This window comes from Rana temporaria, chromosome 4, assembly GCF_905171775.1.
Source record: "Rana temporaria chromosome 4, aRanTem1.1, whole genome shotgun sequence".
Classification (NCBI taxonomy): Eukaryota; Metazoa; Chordata; class Amphibia; order Anura; family Ranidae; genus Rana; species Rana temporaria.
The window spans coordinates 38,975,116-39,002,052 of record NC_053492.1 but is presented as its reverse complement, the minus strand read 5'-3'; the positions used below and the strand labels follow the sequence as shown (position 1 = coordinate 39,002,052).

Below are 26,937 nucleotides of genomic sequence, written 5' to 3'. Positions count from 1 at the left end.
AAACGCTCTACATTTTTACCGGCTGTATCAACTAACATAAAACAAGAGGGAAAGCAAATGCACGCAATAACAAGCTGTAGAGGTTCAGCACAATGACTTGATGACATAAAGCAATAACAGAAAAATACATAAAAGGTGGGACACAACATTTACAGTATACAAAATTCAGAGGAGACTTTTTTCATTACCTTTTTTTATGGCTATTATTAGTACTTTTTTATTTCATGATTACTGAAAATAATATTGATGTATAGAGGAGGGATCGGTGTGCTTAAATAATAATCTTTACCCCCTTGATTACACCTTGATGTAAACATCACTCTTGAGTGATTTACTAAATGCAGCTAAAGCCGGTATCCCACTTTACCAGAAACAAACTTCTTCACCTCCATTAAATTTGTGGTTGAACAAAATTAATGTTATTTGAACCATGAAGGACATTATTACAACCTCCTTACCCCGAGCCATAGGTTTATGAACCTCCATACGAAAGAATTTGGTTTGATGTGGGCAAGTCACAATTTGGAATTCTTTAATTTACCCTTTAACCACTTACGGACCACCCGCCACAGTTTTATGTCCTCTGTTTGAAGAGGAATATGATTGTTATGGTAGCAGCTAGCTACCATAACCCCCAGTATCCTCTTCTTTAGCAGGCGGTCCGCTACAAGATAAAAGTGGTCTCTGCAACGGATACGCCGCAAGATTACGTTTATCAGCGGTGGGAGGGGGTGGAAACAGACATGTTTCCATAGAGCAGATTCGAAGGTCAGATCGGGTCCACCTGAAAAACTGACAGGTGCACCCAATTGGCCCGCTAGTATGAAAGGGGTCTAACTCTTATACCCTGTACACACGATCGGTTTGTCTGATGAAAACAAACCGATGGATTTTTTCATCAGATATCCGATAAAGCTGACTTTCATTAGTCTTACCTACACACCATTGCTTAAAAATTTAATTGTGTCCAACGCGGAGACGTAAAACACAACGAAGTGCCGAGAAAAATGAAGTTCAATGCTTCCGAGCATGCGTCGACTTGATTCTGAGCATGCGTGGATTTTTGACAGATGGATTTCCCCACAGACGATCGTTTTTTGTCTATAGTTTTTTTAACAATAAGAAAATTATAAAACAGGTTCTATTTTTGGGGGGATTCGTTCCCCATTCTTCTGGTGGAGCGGATCGGATGGTAATGAAGTGTAAACGGACAGGCAATCCATTTACATCAGACCTCCCATAGAGGAGAGCAGACCGTGTCTGCATAAGCAGAGTGGATACGGACCAGCCATACACCTGCTCAAGGGGTATCAGCAGGCCGATCGCCTGCTAAGCAAGTGGACACCAACAGAGCCCGCCCCATGTGGAAGGGGCCTTATGATTTAGGAAAAGCTAAACCCACATACACTATGGATTTTCATTTCAGTAACATCCATTTTCTTTGTGTCCTAATTGTAGGAGAACCATTTGATCACACCATGACTATGAACGCTGCGGTGGCCAACATAGTTGTTTCCATATTGCTGAGCCATCGATTTGATTATGAAGATTCAACATATCTGAGGCTTTTGAATATATACATGGAAAATATCCAAATCCTTGGCAGTCCAGCAGCTATGGTAAGCAACTAAATTCAATTCTTGATATAGGCCATTCTAGAATTTGCAGAAGCAACCAATCAGGTCTACACTTTGTAGTGGCAATTGATGTACACAGTGTTGGCAACTGGTGGGCACTGTAGCTGCATTTGATGGCACAGTGGCGGCAATTTATGGGCACAGTGGCTGTGCTCAACGTTTTTTTTTTCAGTTTGTTTGCGCCCCCCCCCCAAAATGTTGAGCACCAGCCGCTATTGACTTACAGGTCTTGTTCTTCGCCAAACCCTTGTGCTGCTTTTCCCTCCCTATGAACTCTGCTGTGCTGGTACTGCAAGCAAGGTCAAATTCAGGTACTTCATTTTATTTTGAAGTTTAACTGACAGATATAATATTTCTCAAATTAAGTCCATTAATGTGCTCATTAATAATATTTTAGTGTGCAGTACTGTATATTTCATGTTCCTTTTTGTTTTGGCAGCTGTATAATGCATTTCCATCAATATTACGTTGGTTGCCTGGAACTCACAGGAAGGTCATTAAAAACCAAATAGAAATGCATACGTTTATTAGGGAGACCTTTACCACCCAAAGGATAGAACTGGATGTCAATGACCAGAGGAATCTTGTTGATGCATTCTTGGTAAAACAGCAAGAGGTAAAGTGACACTTCGGGAAACTGAAAAATTCAAAAGAGAAGCAATTACTTAAAAGAAATGCAATGTAAAACTGTTGTATTGGTATGTCGTTTTTTGCTTGACAATCTCTTTAAAGTGGAGGTTTTCCTAAAAATAAACTTTTAACATTGCATTTATGAGATTAATGACTATTACAATCGGCTGGTTTTTATAAAAAAATACGTCCTTACATACCGTTTCCTATATGTGTTCTCACCGCCGCTTCCGGGTATGATGGTCGGGACTGGGCGTTCCTACTTGATTGACAGGCATCCGACCGATGCATACAGCGCGTCACGAGATGCCGAAAGAAGCCGAACGTCGGCACGGCTCTATACGGCGCCTGCGCACCGACGTTCGGCTACTTTCGGAAAATCGTGACGCGATAGATGCGACCGTCGGAAGCCTGTCAATCAAGAAGGAACACCCAGTGCCGAAGACCATACCCGGAAGCGGCGGAGAAGATGTATCTCTAAAACAGTAAGTACTGCTTCGTTTTTAAAAAAAATTGGCCGATTCCCCTAGACAAAATGAGCATCAATCTAATCGTAAACATTTTTTTGAGGGGGAACTACCGCTTTAAGGTTAAAAATGGTCATTGCAAGGTTGGAAGAAAAGACATTCAAAGTAGTATTAAAGTCTAATTTTTTTTATACCTTAATGTAGGGGTCTCCAAACTTTTCAAACAAAGGGCCAGTTTATTGTCTTTCAGACTTTAGAAGGGCCAGACTGTGGCCAGCGGGGGCAGAAAATGTCCTGGGCTTGGCATCAGTGAGAATAAATATGGCCTCATGGTTGGTGGTCAGTAGGAGGAGGAGTAGTGCCCCTATTAGTAGGAGGAATTGTATCCCATCATTGGCATCAGTGGAATAAATAGTGCCTCCTTGTTGGTGTCGGTGAAAGAAATAGTACCTCACACCAGTGAGAGGGATAGTGCCCGAGGGCCGGATAAAGGCTAGCAAAGGGCCACATATGGCCCTTGGGCCGGAGTTTGAAGACCCCTGCCTTAATGTATTCTCTGCATTAAGAAATGCTTTACTGCACATCCTACCCCATCCTCGCCCCCCTCCTTCCCCCGTCCATAAGCACTTACCTAGCTTTATATCACTGCCACTGAATCCAGGGTATTTCCCCTCACTTCCTGGTTTTGCAGGAAAAACTGACACCGGAGCCATAGGTTTATCAGCGTGTTTCTTTCTTGTCCAGTCGTCAGGATGGCAGCAGATTCTAGAGCAAACTGTGTAGTGCCCTCCTAGGTAGACTACTAGGTAAATTTCATTTTTTGGCTCATTCTGTAATCAAGGGAACAGAGATTGTTTGGCCTGGTCTGTTTGTGGTTTCAGAGGCTGAGAGTTTCATTGCTTCACCCTTCCTCTAGAGGACTTTCTAGAGCTTAGGAAGGGAAATTTAAATAACTAGCCTGAATAATTGTCAGGGCCTAGCCAATCCCTGAGAAAGTGTGCCCAGATGGTGGCTCAAAAACAGACAAATAGTCTACAGCTCTGGAGAGAAGGAGAGTTCCAAGTTCCAAGTCTCAGGGGGCTATTGCCCCTGAGGTGGCCTGTGGACTGTGTTGCTGTTGTGTGATGTCTCAGTGGTGGCAGAGCTGGGACCTTGAAGTAATCTGGGACTGACAGCAAGACTTTACCAAAGATGGTCTAGAGAAGGACAGACTCTCTCACTGGAATGTGTCTGGAGGAAGCTGAAAGGTGGCAGCTGTTGTGGGGTCTTGTGAGTAATGACCCTGACTTTATTCTTGGTGATGGTGTGCTTTTGGCATATACAGTTAAGTGCCAGAGGCAACTTGGACTGAGTCACCTCTCATAGGTTCTCAGATACTGGCCATTCTCCACCCTCACCCTCACCCTCACTTGACTATGAGCTTAGAGAAGAGTGCCTTCCGGTACTGTGATTGCACTGGGTACCAATAGCTGTGCAATGGTGCAGGGTAACCTGCTGCTAAAGAGACTTGCCTCATGGTCCCCAGATGTGAGGCCTTATACTGTCCAATAATCACAGTTACAAGAAGACTGTCCTCCAGTTATGTGCTAGATGATTTGGAGTATGTCATGGCCCCTAACCCCTTTCCTGTTACATGTTTATTGGAGCTGAAGTGAATAGGCTGTTGCTTGGGTGGATGGTGGCCTCTGTACTGTTTTGGGGGAGAGCCAGTTAAAATCAGTGGCCCCTGCGGTGGTAGCACTGCATGTGTTTTACAAACTGAATAGCAGAAGAGTGGGGTTTTAGACCACTCAAGTAGAGTTAAAAAACCCTCTGGCAGGTAATAATATGTAATCGGTAGGTAGTTCAGCTATATACAGTAAATAGGTGTTTGCCTAATGTTTGGCTCAAAGGTGTAGAGTGGAAAAGACAATTTTTTGGGACAACAGCTAATAAGAATACATGGTCACAAAGTCTTCATCACAAAGTTCAAAAACCTTGTCTTGCAGGAGAAGCCCAATGAAAAATTATTTTTCACCAATGAAAACCTGACAATGCTTGTAACTGATCTCTTTTCTGCTGGAATGGAGACCACCTCGACCACACTTCGCTGGGGAATTCTGCTGATGATAACACACCCAGACATCCAAAGTAAGAGAGAAGCAAGGCTTTTGTATGGTCTATTGGAAATGCCTTACAACTATGTTATTAGTATAGTATACAAAAAGACAAACCTAGTGCTCATAGGCACAGCATAACCCCTCAGGATTTTTAGGACAGTCCAGGTGAGTATTTAAAAAGTATTGTTTATTGGAAACATTTGATAATCTATACCAGTGGTCTCAAAGTATCGGCCCGCGGGCCATTTGCGGCCCGCGGACCAGTTATAAAAGGCCCGCAGGCAGGGCTGAAGTGGGGGGAGCAAAGAGGGATTTTTTTTTTTTGTTTTGTGAGCTGGCGCTATCTGGTGGTGAGCCGTTGGTATTACAAGTTATTACCACCAGATGTGAGCTGGCGCCATCTGGTGGTGGCCGTTGGTATTACAAGTTAAGCATTACAAGTTAAACAGCAATTCTAATGTCATTTTACACTATTTTCACTGCCATCTTCTTCCCTCTAATTAGAACCCCCAAACAATATATATATATTTTTTATTCTAACACCCTAGAGAATAAAATGGCGATCGTTGCAATACTTTCTGTTACGCCGTATTTGCGCAGTGGTCTTACAAGCGCAATTTTTTGGGAAAAAAATTACACTTTTTTTAATTAAAAAATAAGACAACAGTAAAGTTATCCCCAATTTTTTTTTTAATATTATGAAAGATAATGTTATGCCGAGTAAATTCATACCCAACATGTCACGCTTCAAAATTGTGTCCGCTTATGGAATGCTGACAAACTTTTTTACCCTTTAAAATCTTCATAGGCGACGTTTTAAAAAAATCTACAGGTTGCATGTTTTAAGTTACAGAGGAGGTCTAGTGCTAGAATTATTGCTCTCGCTCTACCAATCGCGGCGATACCTCATGTGTGGTTTGAACACCGTTTACATATGCGGGCGCTGCTCGCGTATGTGTTCGCTTCTGCCCGCAAGCTCGTCGGGACGGGGTGCGTTTTCTGGCTCCTAACTTTTTTAGCTGGCTCCTTGATTCCAAGCAATTTTATCAAACCCTGACTTACACCAGTGCTGGTGGTAATAATGTGCTCGCTGACACCAGTACTGTTGTTTTTGAAGTTTGAAAGTTTGCATGCGGCCCCCCATGGCATATGAAAACTTGTCTTGTGGCCCTCAGGTAATTTGAGTTTGAGACCCCTGATCTATACAGTAGAAAAAAATCAATTGCAGTACAAAAATACACTAATACTAATGCTCAAATATGTTCACTTTATAGACGTATGTATGATTTAGATGACATTCAGCCTATAAAGAAGGAACTGGGGGTCTAAAACATGTCAGGCGTCATCTCCTACAGCTACGTGCAATAGCCCTTCACCCCAGAAGGCATTTATATTTATACCTGTATTTTTGTACTGCAATTGATTTTTTTCTACTGTATAGATTATCAAATCCAATAAACAATACTTTTTAAATACTCACCTGGTCTGTCCTAAAAATCCTGAGGGGTTATGCTGTGCCTATGAGCACTAGGTTTGTCTTTTCGTTTATTGGATTGGCCAGACCAGGCCATACACCTACTGTCAATCTTCTATCTTTTTGTATTATACTATACTAATTAGTGCTGTCAATTAAACGCGCTATTAACGGCGTTAACGCAAACCCACGTTAACGCCGTCAATTTTTTTATCGCGCGATTAACGAGGCGGCGTTCGGGGGTCATACCGGGATGATGCCTGCAGCCGCAGGCATCATCCCGGTACCGTTGTTTAGAGCGGGCGATCGGCTATCCAAACATAACAACCGATGCGGCTAAAAGCCGCTCGGTTGTTATGCCGGAGGAGCGGGAGGGGACATCCCCCCCCTCCCGCCGCCTTTCGCCGCTCTGACCGGGCCTCCCGTCCCACCGGGAGACCCGATCCTCCATCCGGCGCCTTCTGTGTCCAGGCGGAGACTGACACTAAGCCGTAAGCGGCTTTGATTCAGTCTCCGCATTGAAACCACGGAAGCGACGTCATGACGTCACTTCCGGGTTTCTTGGCTGCCAATGGCGCCGGATTTAAAAAAGTACACAGTATTCAGAGTGATAGCGCTAGTATTAACTAGTGCTGAGTGAGTACAGTGTGAATATTAATAATATTAATCATACACAGTGAATGTAAAAAGCAACACTTATGAAAAATACTATATCCAATGAGATGATGAAATGAGTTCCTTATGGGTTAAAACCCATATGCAGCCCTATGGTAATCAGCTGGCGTTTCCTCCTCAATGCTTCTCATTAGACAGACAACGACCTTTCCCAAAAGGATCCAAGCAGAAATGCTCCAATATAAAGGAAAAAAGAAAAAGAAAGAGGACAAGCCTCATAGTACAATACTGTATAGCAAAGGACAATGGACAAGAGACTACACCGACGGTGTATGAACTCACAAAACCGCCGATTGACACAGGCTCTGAGTTAGATTGCCGCTCAGTGTGATGGTCTCCTCACTAGGATCGTAGTCCCGTCACATAGGCTCCTCCCCCACGCGTTCCGTCACTAGGCACGTGACTTAGTCATGGGTCTCTGAATGACTATGGGAGACGGCTGAGCTTATAACAGAGACGTTGCGTGTCATTCAAACAGGAAGTGAAACCACAGAAAAAAGAGGGGGCTGACATCTACATCATTGCAGGCAAAACTCGAGCACTGTGCAATGCAAAGCAGATTATAGCACTCGCTACATTTAAAAAACATTGTGCAATACAATAGTGTTTTAATACAGGGAAAAATATATATAATCTATCAACACAGACTGAATTAGACTATCTTGTTGATATAAAACAGAATATTTAAAATAATTAATCATTAAAAAAAACGAATCATTAAAAAAAGGAGGACCTGCCTTCTTTGTAGGTTTAAAAAGCAACCACATCGCCCCCTTCATGTGATTAATACATACTACATGAAAAAGATATAATATAGAGACGTACATACATACTCTATACATTCATGCATCTTGAAGGGGTATATAAAGATAAAAATGTGCTGCATAGTATTAAATCCACATTGGGAAACCATATAGTTATTAAATGCAATTTATACAAAATATATATATATATATATATATATATATATATATACGTTGAAAAAATAATAAAAAATCCAAAAGCAAAAAATAAATTGCAAATGGTGAATTCCTGTGTCTATACAACATACTCCCATACCAACATAAAAGCATAAGCCTTTAAAAAGGAGGAGAAAGGGGAGAAGGAAGACGCCCATTCAAGATGCAAGATGATAACCAAAAAATGCACAAAATATTTGCAAAAAATATTTTTGCAAAAAAATCTTCTTATCCCTGGATCAATCCGATCACTACACAATCGAAAAATAGAAATAAAAAACTAAAAATCTGAGATGAAGCAATTCAAATCAAATTCTACATTGAGCCCATTTGGCACTAAAGAGCGCATTTTGTGTATCCATCTGGATTCGCTTTTACTAAGCTCGCGGATTTTATGGCTGCCTCTACAGTGAGGGGTATATTTCTCCATGGCCCAGAACTTTAATTGTTTAGGATCTTTATTATGACACAATGCGAAATGACGCGAGACATTATGATCGGGGTACCCCTTTTCAATATTTTGCACATGTTCTCTTATGCGTTTCCACATTGGTCTTTTTGTGCGACCTATATATTGGAGTGAACAGGAACACTGTAGAGCATACACCACGCCTTCTGTTCGACATGTAATAAGGTCTTTGATCTCATATTCTTTTTGAGTAACATGGGACACAAATTTTGAACATTTCTGTCCGTTGAGGTTCGTTTTTTTTGCAGGCGTAACACCGCTTGCAGGGGAAAAACCCCTTTCCCTGATAGAAGGTTAATTGATTATGTTTTGTTGGGGGGTCCGGAACATTTTTCGCTACCAGATCCCGTAGGGTAGGAGCTCTTCTGTATATCATCTTTGGAATACTTGGAAGTATGCCTTGTAATTGCCTGTCAGCTTGTAAAATAGGCCAGTGTTTTCGAAAAATCTTTTCTAACTGTTTATGCTGGACACTATAATTAAAAATAATGGGTAATTCCATTCCAACTTCATGATTTTTAATCTTATCCTGTATGAGGGATTCTCTAGGTGTATCATATACTTTTGAGATTTGTGTTTGGATAAAGTCTTCATCATACCCCTTATTCACAAATTTTTTCCCCAGCATATTAGCTTGTTCTAAGAAGATATTAGGGTCTGAACAATTTCTCCGGATCCTTGTCATTTGTCCTTTAGGGATATTAATCAACCAAGGATCATGGTGACAGCCATATAGAGGTATTTAAGAGGTATTTAATAAAATGGTACTAAGAGATTTAGACCAATTGAAAATCAAAAAAATGCCGGATCCTAAAGCCATCCATAAGGGGATTAAAGAGCTTGAGGAAAATAAACAAATTATTATCAGGCTGGCTGATAAGGGGGGGGCCATTGTAGTATTGTCTAAAGAGTATTATCATGAAGAATTGCAAAATCAGCTTAATGATGTTAACACTTATATCAAGCTCAGGGGAAACCCCACGAGTGAATATAAAGAACTTTCTGAACTAATCTATCGCGGAAGAGAAAGAGGTATTCTCAACAAAAGAGAAGAAAAATACCTGATTCCAGAAGTATGTAGGGTTCCAATCATATACACAATACCCAAAATTCATAAGGATCAAATCAGACCACCGGGGAGACCCATTATAAATGGGATACAATCAATCAACTCCCGTCTGGGAGAATATGTTGATAAGTTTATTCAGCCCCTAGTGCCTCTTACCAAGGCTTATCTGAGAGATACTAAGCATCTTATTCAGATCCTTGATGAATTAGTGATAAATACAAATGAGAAATATTTGTTAGCCACAGCGGATGTGGCATCACTTTATACCATAATTAATCACGAAGAGGCAATTGGGGCAACTAAGTGGGCCCTAAACAAGTATGGTCTTTTAATTTCCAAACAGAAACGGTTTGTCTTGAGGTGCTTGGCCTATGGCCTTCAGCACAATTATTTCTGGTATAAATCCGATTTTTATCGGCAATTAAATGGAATAGGGATGGGCGCAAAATACGCGCCAAGTGTCGCAAATGTGTTCATGTCCGAATGGGAGGAAATGGCTGTCTATGAAAATATGCCGCATCACCTAGTTCTGTACAGAAGATACATAGATGATTGCATCATCATCTGGAGTGGTGATGAAGCCTCCCTTATACAATTTTTTAATAATTTAAACCAGAATCAGAAGAACATCAACCTTTCGCACTCAATTAGTGATAAATTGATTCAATTTCTGGATTTGGAAATCACTTTGGAACCCCAAAAAATAACTACAAAAACATATTTCAAACCAGTAGAAAGAAACAGCTATATACCAACAGATAGCTGTCACCATGATCCTTGGTTGATTAATATCCCTAAAGGACAAATGACAAGGATCCGGAGAAATTGTTCAGACCCTAATATCTTCTTAGAACAAGCTAATATGCTGGGGAAGAAATTTGTGAATAAGGGGTATGATGAAGACTTTATCCAAACACAAATCTCAAAAGTATATGATACACCTAGAGAATCCCTCATACAGGATAAGATTAAAAATCATGAAGTTGGAATGGAACTACCCATTATTTTTAATTATAGTGTCCAGCATAAACAGTTAGAAAAGATTTTTCGAAAACACTGGCCTATTTTACAAGCTGACAGGCAATTACAAGGCATACCTCCAAGTATTCCAAAGATGATATACAGAAGAGCTCCTACCCTACGGGATCTGGTAGCGAAAAATGTTCCGGACCCCCCAACAAAACATAATCAATTAACCTTCTATCAGGGAAAGGGGTTTTTCCCCTGCAAGCGGTGTTACGCCTGCAAAAAAACGAACCTCAACGGACAGAAATGTTAAAAATTTGTGTCCCATGTTACTCAAAAAGAATATGAGATCAAAGACCTTATTACATGTCGAACAGAAGGCGTGGTGTATGCTCTACAGTGTTCTTGTTCACTCCAATATATAGGTCGCACAAAAAGACCAATGTGGAAATGCATAAGAGAACATGTGCAAAATATTGAAAAGGGGTACCCCGATCATAATGTCTCGCGTCATTTCGCATTGTGTCATAATAAAGATCCTAAACAATTAAAGTTCTGGGCCATGGAGAAATATACCCCTCACTGGAGAGGCAGCCATAAAATCCGCGAGCTTAGTAAAAGCGAATCCAGATGGATACACGAAATGCGCTCTTTAGTGCCAAATGGGCTCAATGTAGAATTTGATTTGAATTGCTTCATCTCAGATTTTTAGTTTTTTATTTCTATTTTTCGATTGTGTAGTGATCGGATTGATCCAGGGATAAGAAGATTTTTTTGCAAAAATATTTTGTGCAAATATTTTGTGCATTTTTTGGTTATCATCTTGCATCTTGAATGGGCGTCTTCCTTCTCCCCTTTCTCCTCCTTTTTAAAGGCTTATGCTTTTATGTTGGTATGGGAGTATGTTGTATAAACACAGGAATTCACCATTTGCAATTTATTTTTTGCTTTTGGATTTTTTATAATTTTTTCAACGTATATATATATATATTTTTTGTATAAATTGCATTTAATAACTATATGGTTTCCCAATGTGGATTTAATACTATGCAGCACATTTTTATCTTTATATACCCCTTCAAGATGCATGAATGTATAGAGTATGTATGTACGTCTCTATATTATATCTTTTTCATGTAGTATGTATTAATCACATGAAGGGGGCGATGTGGTTGCTTTTTAAACCTACAAAGAAGGCAGGTCCTCCTTTTTTTAATGATTCGTTTTTTTAATGATTAATTATTTTAAATATTCTGTTTTATATCAACAAGATAGTCTAATTCAGTCTGTGTTGATAGATTATATATATTTTTCCCTGTATTAAAACACTATTGTATTGCACAATGTTTTTTAAATGTAGCGAGTGCTATAATCTGCTTTGCATTGCACAGTGCTCGAGTTTTGCCTGCAATGATGTAGATGTCAGCCCCCTCTTTTTTCTGTGGTTTCACTTCCTGTTTGAATGACACGCAACGGCTCTGTTATAAGCTCAGCCGTCTCCCATAGTCATTCAGAGACCCATGACTAAGTCACGTGCCTAGTGACGGAACGCGTGGGGGAGGAGCCTATGTGACGGGACTACGATCCTAGTGAGGAGACCATCACACTGAGCGGCAATCTAACTCAGAGCCTGTGTCAATCGGCGGTTTTGTGAGTTCATACACCGTCGGTGTAGTCTCTTGTCCATTGTCCTTTGCTATACAGTATTGTACTATGAGGCTTGTCCTCTTTCTTTTTCTTTTTTCCTTTATATTGGAGCATTTCTGCTTGGATCCTTTTGGGAAAGGTCGTTGTCTGTCTAATGAGAAGCATTGAGGAGGAAACGCCAGCTGATTACCATAGGGCTGCATATGGGTTTTAACCCATAAGGAACTCATTTCATCATCTCATTGGATATAGTATTTTTCATAAGTGTTGCTTTTTACATTCACTGTGTATGATTAATATTATTAATATTCACACTGTACTCACTCAGCACTAGTTAATACTAGCGCTATCACTCATTCATTTCATATCAATTTGGTTTTGTTCACCTATTAGATACGCAGCTCTTATTATTTGATATTTTTTGCTGTTTATTCCACTTTTTGTTTTATATATGGTAGCGCAGTAGTACCATTCTTCTTTACACAGTATTCAGAATCGCCGTTTTCGGCGATCTGAATACTTTGAAGTGCAAAGGAGGGCTCGGAGGTCTTTTAGACCCCCGATCCCTCCATAAAGAGTACCTGTCACCACCTATTGCTGTCACAAGGGATGTTTACATTCCTTGTGACAGCAATAAAAGTGATCAAAATGTAAAAAAATTAAAAAAACACAATTTAATATTATAAAAAAATAAAAAATAAATAAGAAAACAAAAAAATAAATTTTGGCGCGATTAATCGTGAATTAACTATGACATTAATGCGATTAATCGCGATTAAAAATTTTAATCGCTTGACAGCACTAATACTAATATGTACTTATTAGTACAGTATAATACAAAAAAGGCTGCGCTAACCTAACAAATAAGCAAATTAGGCAATGATATACCAGAAGGCTGCAATTAGGTGGTATAAACACAAATAATATAAGTAAAGAAAAAAACTGCGCCAGCAAAAATTTACTAGCAAAGAGAGGCTGGATAAAAATAAAAATAAAGATAAATGTGGATTTCAAACACATAAACACATAAATGAATTAAATAAATAATGTCCAAAATTGTGCTGATTCAATTTCATTGGTGTCCGCAATCAAGACAAACAGCACCACAGTGAGCTTCAAACATCCGTGAGAAAACCACCACCACATGGAAAGCCGCTTACCAAAATGACAGGTTGCAGGAGATGCTGCTTGCAGGAGATTTTTTTGTCTCCCGCCAGCGCATCGCCTCAGTGTGAAAGCCCTCGGGCTTTCACATTGAGAATGCTGAGCAGGAGTTTTTCAGGCGGTATTTAGGCGCTATTTTTAGCGCTATACCACCTGAAAAACTCCTCAGTATGAAAGGGGCCTTAGAGAGTGCATAGTTTTGTAAAAATGTTGGTTGGTCAGCTTTTCATAGGAAAAGTATCAAATATACTGTATATTTAGCCATAATCAATGAACAAAACATTTTTTTTCTATGTGCCACTTTTTGCCAGCAGTTGGAGCGCCATGCAATTGCCTTTCCTCCAAGACACAACCAAGCATCATGTGGCTAATGTTAGGTTTAAACCTTATAGTAAATTGTTATATGTATAATAAAGATTCCATATAAACAATTACAAAATTGTGCAAATCAATTATGCAAATCTGTTAAAATTTTAAATATGTATCAGCAAGGTTTAAAGTAAGAATATATTGGAACTGAACATTTTACTTGACGCTTCAGCTTTAATTTTTGTATTGGAACCAGGAAAAGTTCAAAAAGAAATTGAAAAAGTGGTTGGATCATCTCCTCCACAGGCAAGTCATCGTAAGGACATGCCGTACACAGATGCTGTTATTCACGAGGTTCAAAGATTTGGAAATATCGTTCCAACTAATGTCCCACACGCCACTACTCAAGATGTCTACTTCCGAGGATACTTTCTTCCAAAAGTAAGCAGCGAGTTAGCACTGTGCTCTTTTATTTAATTCTTCACACAGTAAAATTGGTTACTATTATTTTTACAAGTAGCACATCCAAACAAGTTGTCAGTCCTCTGTCCTAAACTTGTCTGATGATAATTTTTTTTTTTTATCTTTTTTTTTCCCCTTTGAGGTCCCATAGTACCATTGCACAGCATCATGGGTAATACAACACAGCAATTCTAATTAAATAGCCAGGAAAATCTTTAGTAACTAATGCCACGTACACACGATAATTTTTCGGCATGAAAAAAAAAAACAATGTTTTTCGGCATGTAGAAAAAACAAATTTTTTCCAACTTCATCATTAAAACGACGTTGCCCCCACGTCATTTTAAAAAAAATGCTCTAGCAAAGCGCGGTGACGTACAACACGTACGACGGCACTATAAAGGGAAAATTCCATGCGGATGACACCACCTTTGGGGCTGCTTTAGCTGATTTCGTGTTAGTAAAGGACGATTCGCGCTTTTCTGTCTGTTACAGCGTGATGAATGTGCTTACTCCATTACGAATGGTAGTTTTACCAGAACGAGCGCTCCCGTCTCATAACTTGCTTCTGAGCATGCGTGGGTTTTTAACGTTTTAGCCCACACACGATAATTTTTTACAACCCGAAAAACGACATTGTTAAAAATGTAGTTAAAAAATGCAACATGTTCGTATTATTTTGGGGGCGTTTTTCAGAACCCCAAAAAATGATGTGAAGCCCACACACCATCATTTTAAATGACATTTTTTTTAAAACAATGTTTTTTTCATGCCGAAAAATGATCGTGGCACATGGCATTAGTCATTCTACCCCAATTACAAGCGATTAATTTTTTTTCTTTCAAATAATCTTTATTAAACTTTTATTTTTTCCTTTTTACACAAAACATACATACAATTTATTAAACAAAACTATTGTCTTTAGTTATCTTAATAGTTAGACATACCATTAACATACAGTTAATAATTAAATATCTATAAACAATAATCTAAATCTCCAAATGTGTGTGTGTATATATATATATATACACTACTGTATATTACCAAAAGTTTTGGGACACCTGCCTTTACACGCACATGAACTTTAATGGTATCCCAGTCTTAGTCCGTAGAGTTCAATATTAAGTTGGCCCACCCTTTGCAGCTATAACACCAACTCTTCTGGGAAGGCTGTCCACAAGGTTTAGGAGTGTGTCTGTGGGAATGTTTGAGCATTCTTCCAGAACCATACTTGTGAGGTCAGGCACTGATTTTGGACAAGAAGGTCTGGCTCGCAGTCTCCGCTCTAATTTATCCCAAAGGTGTTCTATCTGGTTGAGGTCAGGACTCTATGCAGGCCAGTCAAGTTCATGCACCCCAAATTTGCTCATCCATGTCTTTATGGACCTTGCTTTGTGCACTGGTGTGCAGTCATGTTTGAACCGGAAGGGGCCATTCTCAAACTTGACAAATAGCATGGCAGAGCTGCAAATATTGAAAAAAACCTTCAGTGGCCAAGCCAAATTTCTCCTGTGTGAAATACTTTCAAAAGTTGACCATCATAAAATTGCAGGATGCACACTAAACCTCGCTCTGACCAATAATTAAATTCCTGAAAAATTCTGCTGTAATCAGTATACCCATTCTATTGAAAAGTGATCTTTAACCACTTCGTTACCGGGCCTATTTTGGCACTTTTCTCCTTTATGTAAAAATCACAATTTTTTTGCTAGAAAATTAATCAGAACCCCCAAACATTATATATTTTTTTTTAGCAGACACCCTAGGGAATAAAATGGCGGTCATTGCAACTTTTTTTCTCGCATGGTATTTGCGCAATAATTTTTCAAACGCCTTTTTTTAGGGAAAAAAACAGTTTCATGAATTAAAAAATAACAAAACAGTAAAGTTAGCCCAATTTTTTTGTATAATGTGAAAGACAATGTTACGCTGAGTAAATAGATACCTAACATGTCACGCTTTAAAATTGCGCACACACTCATGGAATGGCGCCAAACTTCGGTACTTAAAAATCTCCATAGGCAACGCTTTAATTTTTTTTACAGGTTACTATTTTTGAGTTACAGAGTAGGTCTAGTACTAGAATTGTTGCACACGCTCTAATGCACGCGATGATACCTCACATGTGGGGTTTGAACAGTGTTTACATATGTGGGTGGGACTTGCATTTGCGTTCGCTTCTGCACGCGAGCGACCGAGACAGGGGCGTTTTAATTTTTTTTTTTTACTTCATTTTTTTATTTTTACACTTTTTTTGACATTTTTGTTTTTGATCACTTTTATTCCTATTACAAGGAATGTAAACATCCCTTGTAATAGGAATCAGTGTGACAGGTCCTCTTTATGGAGAGATGTGGGGTCAATAAGACCCCACATCTCTCCTACAGGCTTACAAGCATGAAATCGGTGAAAAAAATGTCACCGATTAAATGCCGACAGCCGCGATAGCGGCTTTGTTTACTTCCGGGTACCGGGCGTGACGTCATAACGTCGCGCCCGGCCCTCCGACGGTCATAGAGATGACTGTGACCGTCTGGTCACCAGTCATCTCTATGGTTCACGAACGAGCGCCGGCCGATTCGCTCTCCGGGCCCCCGATGGCACGGGAGAGCCCGGAGAAGCAACGGATGGCGGCGGGAGGGGGGGACGTCCCCTCCCGCTGCCTAGAAGAACGATCGAGCGGCGGAACCGCCGCTTTGATCGTTCTTCTGGTGCACAGAATTGCCAGCTGAAGACAGCGATATCTGAATGATGCCTGCAGCTGCAGGCATCATTCAGATATCACCGCTCAAAGTGGAGGACGTCCCAGGACGTCCTACGGATCTGAAGTGGTTAAAGGGGTTGTATAGGTTCGTTTTTTTTTTTTTAAATAACAAACTTGTCATACTTACCTCCACTGTGCAGTTTGTTTTGCACAGAATGGCTGAGCGGCTGTCTTGGCTCCTCCCCGCTAAAGCTAACCCCCTCTGGGAAGGTCTTTTCCAAGGGGGTTAGCTTGCGGACACAGGTGTTTTTTCACCTTAATGCATAGGATGCATTAAGGTGAAAAAAACACAAACTTTTACAACCCCTTTAATTCTGTTCCATATCTTATCTATCTTAACTAATGTGGGGTAATGTCTAGCTATTCTAAATTCACCTAAAAAAATTGTAGATAATATTTTCCTAATTGGATCGGTGCTCAGATCCTCATCCCACCCCGTTAAATGCTGGGAACATTTCTATGGAATCGGGCTGACAGATAGTATAAAAATGGGTTGGGAACAGTGAATTATTTTTTTTTATATGAACCCAAATAACTAACTTCTTTTGTTGGGTCTGTTGAATATACAATTGGAAGTGTTTTGTTATATCTGTTTGCAAATCAAAGAAAAATTATTGTTGACAATCTCAGAAATATTCTAAGCTCATAACTTCCCATGCCCTTAGCCTGTACTGTGCTCCTTGGCCACCAAAGAGCATTGGCTTTGTACACAGTGGGCTAGATTCAGGTACGAGATACGGCGGCGTATCTCCAGATACGCCATCGTATCTCTGAGTTGCGGCGTCGTATCTATGCGACTGATTCATAGAATCAGTTACGCATAGATTTCCCTAAGATCCGACCGGCGTAAGTGTCTTACACCGTCGTATCGTAGGCTGCATATTTACGCTGGCCGCTAGGTGGCGCTTCCGTATATTTACGCGAGGAATATGCAAATTAGGTAGTTACGCCGATTCAGAAACATACGTCCACCCGGCGCAATTTTTTACGTTGTTTACGTTAGACTTTTTCCGGCGTAAAGTTACCCCTTCTATATGAGGTGTATCCTATGTTAAGTATGGACGTCGTTCCCGCGTCTAATTTTGAAAATTTTACGTCGTTTGCGTAAGTCGTTCGCGAATAGGGCTGGATGTAATTTACGTTCACGTCAAAAGCAATGACGATTTGCGGCGGAATTTCGAGCATGTGCACTGGGATTCTTTCACGAACGGTGCATGCGTAAAAAACGTAAAATACGCGGGGTCACCATTCATTTAAATAAAACACGCCCACATCATCCCCATTTGAATTAGGCGGGCTTACGCCGGCCCACATACGTTACGCCGCCGTAACTTAGGGTGCAAGTTCTTTCTGAATACGGAACTTGAGATACGTTACGCCCGCAAAAAGATACGCTTATCTTTCTGAATCTAGCCCAGTATGTATTTGGACATTAATGTCATGGTGTGGCACTTTAGTGCTATACAAATTAGGCTTGATTTACTAAAGGTAGATAGGCTGTTCACTTTGCAAGGGAATTTTCCCCAGAACTTAGTGAATGAGATGAAGCTTTGCTGACTTCTATCATCCAATCATGTTTTTTTTTTTAATTTTCCCTGCATGTGATTGGGTATTCTTTGCTTTTCGTTTTTCGTTTTCGTTTTTATAGTTTAATACACCTTTAAACATCTCCAAAAATACCCTAATTTAGCTTTCTCTTTTGACTCTAATGCATTTAACTAAACTGGCAACATTTCAACAAATTCCCAGATTCTCACCCTTAATTTGGCTGATCCACACTAATAAGGCCATCAATTAAAAACACTTTTTTTTTTCCAAACTATATTGTACTGCTATATCAATGACATTTTTTGATCTTTTTGAGGACACACATGTGATTCCATTGCTGACATCTGTGATGTTGGATGAAGCTCACTTTGAAAAACCAGAGGAGTTTTATCCCGAACATTTTCTGGATGCTAGAGGAAATTTTGTGAAGAAAGAAGCCTTCATCCCATTTTCAGCTGGTGAGTTAAATGTCACATGCGTGGTCCCATGATATAATCCCTGTTCATGGGTGAGTCATTTATGAAAATGTTCTATACAGAATTTTGAAATATAACTCTATTGACATTTTTTTTTGTTTAAGATAGTATGTGAAAAGGTTAGAACCTCTGTCTGGTTTCAATACTGTTTATATGCCATTGAGGAGATTTTGGTTTTATCTGACACAAAAAAACCTGGACACAAATTTCAGAAATATATATACCGAATGCAAACACTGACCGCTGTAAGAACTGGCAAAGGTTAAACCTTCTGTACTCTACATTAAAACTCTTATTGCCGTTTTCTGTCTTTGTCAGAGAGATATTTCCTTACTTCCTGTTTGACAACCATAAAATATAAGGAGAAATTTCCCAAATGTTCAGAGAAGCAGCAATATTTTGCAATATTGCTATGCCCACAGCTATGTATATGCTTTACTCCGTGTTTACTTGGCGTTCTATTACAAGCAGTAGTAAAAATGTAAATTGGCTTGGGCAGGAAGAAGGGAAAGTGCCTGGTATTGGAGTGGTTAAGAAGCTAATAACAGACACTCTCCATCCAATCAGACAGAGCTTGAGAAATTTTGCAAAAAAAGAATGGGCAATAATTTGACTCTCTAGATGTACAAAGCTGGTAGAGACATCCCCAAAAAGACTTGCAGCTGTAATTGCCACAAAAGGTGGTTCTACAAAGAATTGACTCAGGGGGCTGAAAAAAATGCACACCCCACTTTTCACATATTTAATTGTAAAAGATTTGGAAAACTATTTATCAATTTCCTTCCACTTCACAATTGTGTGCCACTTTGTGTTGGTCTATCACAGGGGTCTCTAAACTTTCCAAACAAAGGGCCAGTTTGTTGGCCTTCAGACTTTAGGGGGGCCGGACTATGGCCAGTGGTAGTGGAAATTTTGCTGGCATCAGTGGGAGTAAACATTACCACATTTAGTATTAGGGGGAGCAGCAGCGCACCATCATTGGGAGGAATAGTACCACATTATTGGTGTCAGTGGGAGATATTGTGCTTTATTGTTGGTACAGTAGGTGAACCCGATTTTGTGTCAATCTCGCTCTCTTTCTCGGCGAGATTGAGCACCTACGAGCCCCATCGCGGGAGCCAGCGCCGAGCTGGCTTGCCGCGATGGAGACAGAGCCGTCATAGAAGCGACGGGAGATCCGACTTGGATTCCCGCCAATTCTACACGTGTGCTGCGTTTGTTATGAATCCTGAGGGGGAAGTCCCCGCCGGATTTTAAATAAAAATCCGGCATGGGTTCCCCCCTCAGGAGCATACCGGGCCCTTAGGTCTGTTATGGGTTGTAAGGAGAGCCCCCCCTACGCCGAAAAAAACGGCGTAGGGGGTCCCCCTACAATCCATACCAGACCTGTATCCAAAGCACGCTACCCGGCCAGCCAGGAAGGGAGTGGGGACGAGTGAGCGCTCCCCCCCTCCTGAGCCGTACCAGGCTGCATGCCCTCAACATGGGGGGGTTGGGTGCTCTGGGGCAGGGGGGCGCACTGCGGCCCCCCCCACCTCAGAGCACCCTGTCCCCATGTTGATGAGGACAGGGCCCCTTCCCGACAACCCTGGCCGTTGGTTGTCGGGGTATGCGGGCGGGAGGCTTATCGGAATCTGGGAGCCCCCTTTAATAAGGGGGCCCCCAGATACCGGCCCCCCACCCTAAGTGAATGAGTATGGGGTACATCGTACCCCTACCCATTCACCTGCAAGAAAAGTGGTAAAAACACAAATAAACCACACAGGGTATTAAAATATTTTATTTTTCTGCTCCGGAGGCCTCCCCTGTCTTCTTTATTAGCTCTTTTACCAGGGGGAGCTTCTTCTTTGACGTCTTCGGGTGGGTGGGGGCCGCCGTCTGGTAGGTATCACATGGGTAGGTACAGAGCATGATGGGACTGTGAGGCCTATATAGGTCCGATGCAAGGCGCGCATCAGTCATTTCAGCGAGAAGAGCCGGCGTGTCAACATCGGGAGAAGAAGAGAAGTGAAGAACATGACGTCACAGCACGGAAGAAGAACTCACAGCACGGAAGGAGAAGAAGACGTACAGCACGGAAGAAGGCACCGGACAGCGAGACGAAGAACCGGGGTGCGCCGAGTCAACAGCGGAGAGCGGCGAACATAGAAGGAGACCCCCGGAGAGTTGAGAAGACCCCCCGGATAGCGGAGAAGACCCGTCGGGATAGCGGAAGAAGAAGCCCCCCCGCCGAAGACGCCGGAGGAAACCCGCCGGGGGGTGGGGGCTTTTTTAAAAGCGACCCCCCCCGGCGGTGGAAGAGAACCAGACGGCGGCCCCCACCCACCCGAAGACGTCAAAGAAGAAGCTCCCCCTGGTAAAAGAGCTAATAAAGAAGACAGGGGAGGCCTCCGGAGCAGACTAATAAAATATTTTAATACCCTGTGTGGTTTATTTGTGTTTTTACCACTTTTCTTGCAGGTGAATGGGTAGGGGTACGATGTACCCCATACTCATTCACTTAGGGTGGGGGGCCGGTATCTGGGGGCCCCCTTATTAAAGGGGGCTCCCAGATTCCGATAAGCCTCCCGCCCGCATACCCCGACAACCAACGGCCAGGGTTGTCGGGAAGGGGCCCTGTCCTCATCAACATGGGGACAGGGTGCTCTGAGGTGGGGGGGCCGCAGTGCGCCCCCCTGCCCCAGAGCACCCAACCCCCCCATGTTGAGGGCATGCAGCCTGGTACGGCTCAGGAGGGGGGGCGCTCGCTCATCCCCACTCCCTTCCTGGCTGGCCGTGTAGCGTGCTTTGGATACAGGTCTGGTATGGATTGTAGGGGGACCCCCTACGCCGTTTTTTTCGGCGTAGGGGGGGCTCTCCTTACAACCCATAACAGACCTAAGGGCCCGGTATGCTCCTGAGGGGGGAACCCATGACGGATTTTTATTTAAAATCCGGCGGGGACTTCCCCCTCAGGATTCATAACAAACGCCGCACACGTGTAGAATTGGCGGGAATCCAAGTCGGATCTCCCGTCGCTTCTATGACGCGCTTGCTGGGATGTGCTGTCACTATTCCAGTGAGTGCGAGATCTCGGCACCATGTCGCCGAGAATCAGCGCGATTCTGTCGTGCTAAAAACACAATATCACAAACACCTACTGTATCAGTTGGCATAATAATGTCTCGTATCAGTGGGAGGAGTAGTGTCCCAAGGGTCAGATAAAAGCAGGAAAAGGGCCGCATTTGGCCCTAGGACCGCAGTTTGGAGACCACTGGTCTTTCACATAAAATCCCAATAAAATAAATGTATGTTTTTGGTTGTAACATAACAAAATGTGGAAAATTTCAAGGGGTATGAATACTTTTTCAAGGCACTGTAATACAGTGTCACTTCCTGAATCAGTTCCTCAAAACAACTTTTAATTCATCAGTAATTTATCCAAATTGTTGACAAAGTCAGCTGTTTGGGATCAGATATAAGCCAAAAAGCCTGTCCAGCCAAAGCTTTTTTTTTAGTTTTGGATAGATTGTGAAAGGTATATATTTTGGGTTTGTATTGCTTATATCCTTATTTGGAAGAGTTTCACTAATTTCCTTCCAAAGCAGGTATAGAATCTCAATTCTAATAACCTGATAATTAGGGCTGCGGAAATTAACAAATTATTCCTTGATTAATCGTTAATTTCTTTGATCGATCAAAATAATTTTGATCGAGTACGAGATCCACGGATTGAGCTCCGCGGTCTCGCCCATAGGAAAGGCCGTGGCTTCGGCCTAGCTCCGGAGCCGTGGTCATCTTGGTACACCCGGCGGCGGCCTATTAGCGGTGCGCTGACGTCATCGTCTGCTGCCTGCTGTGAGTGTGCTTTCTATTCTGGGAGATGTGGACATTACGGGGAATTGTGTTGACATTACTGGGGGAGATATGTGGACATTACTGAGGAAGATGTGTAGACATTATTGGGGGAGATTTGTAGACATTACTGCGGTAGATGTGTGGACATTACTGGGGGAGATGTGAACATTACTAGGGGAGATGTGTGGACATAACTGGGTTAGATGTGTGGACATTACTGGGGGAGATGTGTAAACATTACTGGGGGAGATGTGTAGACATTACTGGGAGAGATGTGTGGACATTACTGGGGAGATGTGTGGACATTACTGGGGGAGATGTGTAGACATTACTGGGGGAGACATGTAGACATTACTGGGGGAGATGTGTAGACACAACTGGGGGAGATGTGAGGACATTACTGGGGGAGATGTGAGGACATTACTGGGGGAGATGTGAGGACATTACAGGGGGAGATGTGTGGACATTACTGTGGGAGATGTGTGGACATTACTGGGGGAGATGTGTGGACATTACTGTGGGAGATGTGTGGACATTACTGGGGGAGATGTGTGGACATTACTGAGGGAGATGTGTGGACGCTACTGGGGGAGATGTGTGGACGCTACTGGGGGAGATGTGTGGACGCTACTGGGGGAGATGTGTAGACATTACTGGGGGAGATGTGTGGACATTACTGGGGGAGATGTGTGGACATTACTGGGGGAGATGTGTAGACATTACTGGGGGAGATGTGTGGACATTACTGGGGGAGATGTGGACATTACTGGGGGAGATGTGTGGACATTACTGGGGGAGATGTGTGGAAATTACTGGGGGAGATGTGTGGACATTACTGGGGGAGATGTGTGGACATTACGGGGGGAGATGTGTGGACATTACTGGGGGAGATGTGTGGACATTACTGGGGGAGATATGTGGACATTATGGTTATAATTAATCAAAATTAGTCGATTAATCAATTTAAAAAAAATCGATTAATCGAACACGAAAATTTTAATCAGTAACAGCCCTACTGATAATATATCTCTTATGTTTTCTAGGTAAAAGAAGCTGTGTTGGTGAGACATTGGCCAAAATGGAATTGTTTATGTTCTTTGTAAGTCTTCTACAAAACTTCAGTTTCCAGGCACCTCCAGGAACTCAACTGGACCTTAAAACAGCAGTTGGTTTCACACGGGGTCCTGTGAGTCATAAAATTTGTGCTTTGTCTCGTGTGTAATGCTGAACCATGACAATGTGGAAATGACTTTGTATGGTATTCATACTGTATGCTGACAATATGAATGTATTCTAAATATGTTTTGTGTTGAATGCAAACCTCACCTTGCTCCTTTAAAACATCAAACTATTCTGTGTGCAATTATTAAAAGTGTATTTCTACAATCTTTCTAAATAAAATGCACATTTTTTGGCAGTCAGGCTTTTTGGTCGGATGTCCCATGATGCCTCTGTCCCAGAACTTGTCTCCCACTATACCACCCATAACTATGGTAATTAGCTATGGACGGTGTGTTGGAAGTATAATGTAATTTATTCTGCACCTCACACTCCCGCCCCAACTCTATCCTCCATCTGAAGTATCTGTCAGAGACTGTATCTACCATCGATTGCCATAAAGAAAGTAGGGGCCAGATTCACAAAAGGGATACGCAGGCGTATCTGCTGATACGCCATTGTATCCCTGTTTCTATCTATGCGGCTGATTCATAGAATCAGTTACGCATAGATATCCCTAAGATCCGACATGTGTAATTGTTTTACACTGTCGGATCTTAGGATGCAGTACCGCGGCCACCGCTGGGGGCATTTCTCGTCATAATCCAGCGTTGGGTATGCAAATTAGCACTTACGGAGATCCACAAAGCTTTTTCCCTTTGTTAAGTCGCCGTAAGTGTTAGTTTGCTGTCGCTAGATAGGGTACCTTTTACAAAGTGTAAAGTTAGTACACCATGTAAAAGTGTACCCGTCTTTCTTGCGTCGCTGTCAAATTTTTTTACATTTTTTTTTTTCCCGGCGCAACTCTTTTTTTCCCGACGCAACTTTTTTTTACCCGTCGCGATTCACAAAACCTCAGCGCATCGTAACTTCGCGCAAAGCACGTCGGGAAAATAGCGTCGGGAGCATGCGCAGTATGTCCGGCGCGGGAGCACGCCTAATTTAAATGGGACTCGCCCCATTTGAATTGGCCCGCCTTGCGCCGGACTGATTTAGGATACACTGCCGCAAATTTCCAGGTAAGTGCTTTGTGGATCGGGCACTAACTTGTGTAATTTGCGGCGGTGTAACTTAAATCAGAAAAGTTACGTTGCGCCCGCTGGCTGTGAATCTGGCCCTAGGAGTCCAGCACCAACACAGTATAACAGGGGTGTCAAACTTAATTTCATTCTTCTGTAATACTAAACTGATGACCTATAGTGGTCTTTTAAAGCGTCACCTATAGAAAATATAGCATACTGAAGTTTGTCGCTATTTCACATGCATACACAAATTTAAGGTTTGACATTCTGGGCATCTATTTACTCAGTGAAATATTTTATTTTTTACCAAAACATTTGTTCATTTATTGTGTTTGTGTGCCCTAGAAATAATTTTAGTGTATTTTGTGTTTCCAGACTTTTGCAGTAATATACTGTAGTATAACACATTAGAACTACCACTATTTTATTCTCTAGGGTGTTTGCTTTCAGAAAACATATAGGGGTAGACCCACAAAGAAATTACGCCGGCGTATATATTGATACGCCGGCGTAATTTCAAAATTCCCGCGTCGTATCTTTGTTTTGAATCCTCAAAACAAGATACGACGGCATCCCGGCTAGATCCAACAGGCATACGTCTTTGTATGCCGTCGGATCTTAGATGCAATTTTTTTAGCTGTTTACGGCGATCCACGAACGTACGTCGGCCCGGCGCATTTTTTTCGTCGTTTGCGTTTGGCTTTTTCCGGCGTATAGTTAAAGCTACTATACTGAGGCGTACTCAATGTTAAGTATGGCCGTCCTTCCCGAGTACAATTTTGAATTTGTTACGTCATTTGCCTAAGTCGTTTGCGAATAGGAATTTGCGTAGAATGACATCACCGTCGTAAGCATTGGCGGGTTCCGGTTTAATTTCGAGCATGCGCACTGGGATAATCCCAGGGACGGCGCATTCGCGCAGTTCCAAAAAAATGTTGTTTACGTCGGGTCACGACGTATTAACATAAAACACGCCCCCATCACAGCCATTTGAATTCCGCGCCCTTACGCCGCGAGAGATAAACTACGCCGCCGTAACTTACGGCGCGGATTCATTGTGGATTCCAACTAAAAAAGATAAGTTATGGCGGCGTAGCGTAACTTAGATACGCTGCGCCCGGCGCAGATGTATGTGGATCTGCCCCATAATGTTTTGGTGGTTTATGCAATCTTCAGGCCTAAAATTACTTTTAAACAAATGTGCAAAAGAGGCTTAAACATCTTTAGTAGCGAAAGTGTTAAAGCATAACATGTTTTGTATCCATAACATCATCTTTTATGTTTTACCAAAAACGGGTATTATATTGTGTTCATTAAAATTCATTAAAGTGTATTTTTTTGCCAAATCTCATTCCGAATTGCATGCCAAATCTCTGCAATGTGAACCAGGGCTAACATCACTGAAAAATGTTTGCATGCCTCCAATATAATGTTTGGCATGGCTTCCCTACAAGTGAATTTGTCAGATTTTAACCACTTAACAACCGCCTTACGTCTATTAACGGCAGCACTTTAAAGATGGATATCTCGGTAACGGCAGCAGCTGCTGCCACAACCGAGGTATCCATCTTTAGTGCCAACGGTCCTGTAAACGATAACGGCGGTCTCCGCGGCGGATTCACCGCGAGATCGCCGTTATCGGTGGCGGGAGAGGGCCCCCCCTCCCGCCGCTCTCCCGCGCCCTCCGCCGCTTACCGGAGCCGTCGGTAGCGGCGGAGGCGATCGGGTCCGTTCGGCACCTGTGTGGGGATGCGACTGAGGGAAAAATTGTCCCCCACCCGTCCCCATATCTCTGCTGGGCGGAAGTGACGTCAAAACGTCAGTCCCACCCAGCGTCTTAAAGCAACATTTTTTTTTCTGTCATTTGAAAAAATTACAGTTTAATTTTTTTTTCTTTTTTTGCATTTAAGCCTAAATATGAGATCTGAGGTCTTTTTGACCCCAGATCTCATATTTAAGAGGACATGTCATGCTTTTTTCTATTACAAGGGATGTTTACATTCCTTGTAATAGGAATCAAAGTGATAATTTTTTTATTTTTTTTA

The 26,937-nt window shown here is 41.9% G+C and overlaps 1 protein-coding gene across 2 annotated transcripts in view; it reads left to right on the top strand.

The window, feature by feature from the left end:
• LOC120936139 (cytochrome P450 2C5-like) overlaps positions 1-24,073 on the top strand; it is a 46,560-nt gene extending 22,487 nt beyond the window's left edge. For both annotated transcript variants that reach the window (XM_040348275.1, XM_040348274.1), the window contains exons 5-10: positions 1,459-1,619; positions 2,077-2,253; positions 4,723-4,864; positions 13,822-14,006; positions 18,656-18,797; positions 23,696-24,073. In XM_040348275.1, the coding sequence (XP_040204209.1) occupies positions 1,459-1,619; positions 2,077-2,253; positions 4,723-4,864; positions 13,822-14,006; positions 18,656-18,797; positions 23,696-23,874 (986 nt within the window). In that variant the 3' untranslated portion in view covers positions 23,875-24,073. The remainder of the gene's footprint in view (positions 1-1,458; positions 1,620-2,076; positions 2,254-4,722; positions 4,865-13,821; positions 14,007-18,655; positions 18,798-23,695) is intronic.
• The last annotated feature ends 2,864 nt before the right edge of the window (positions 24,074-26,937 follow it).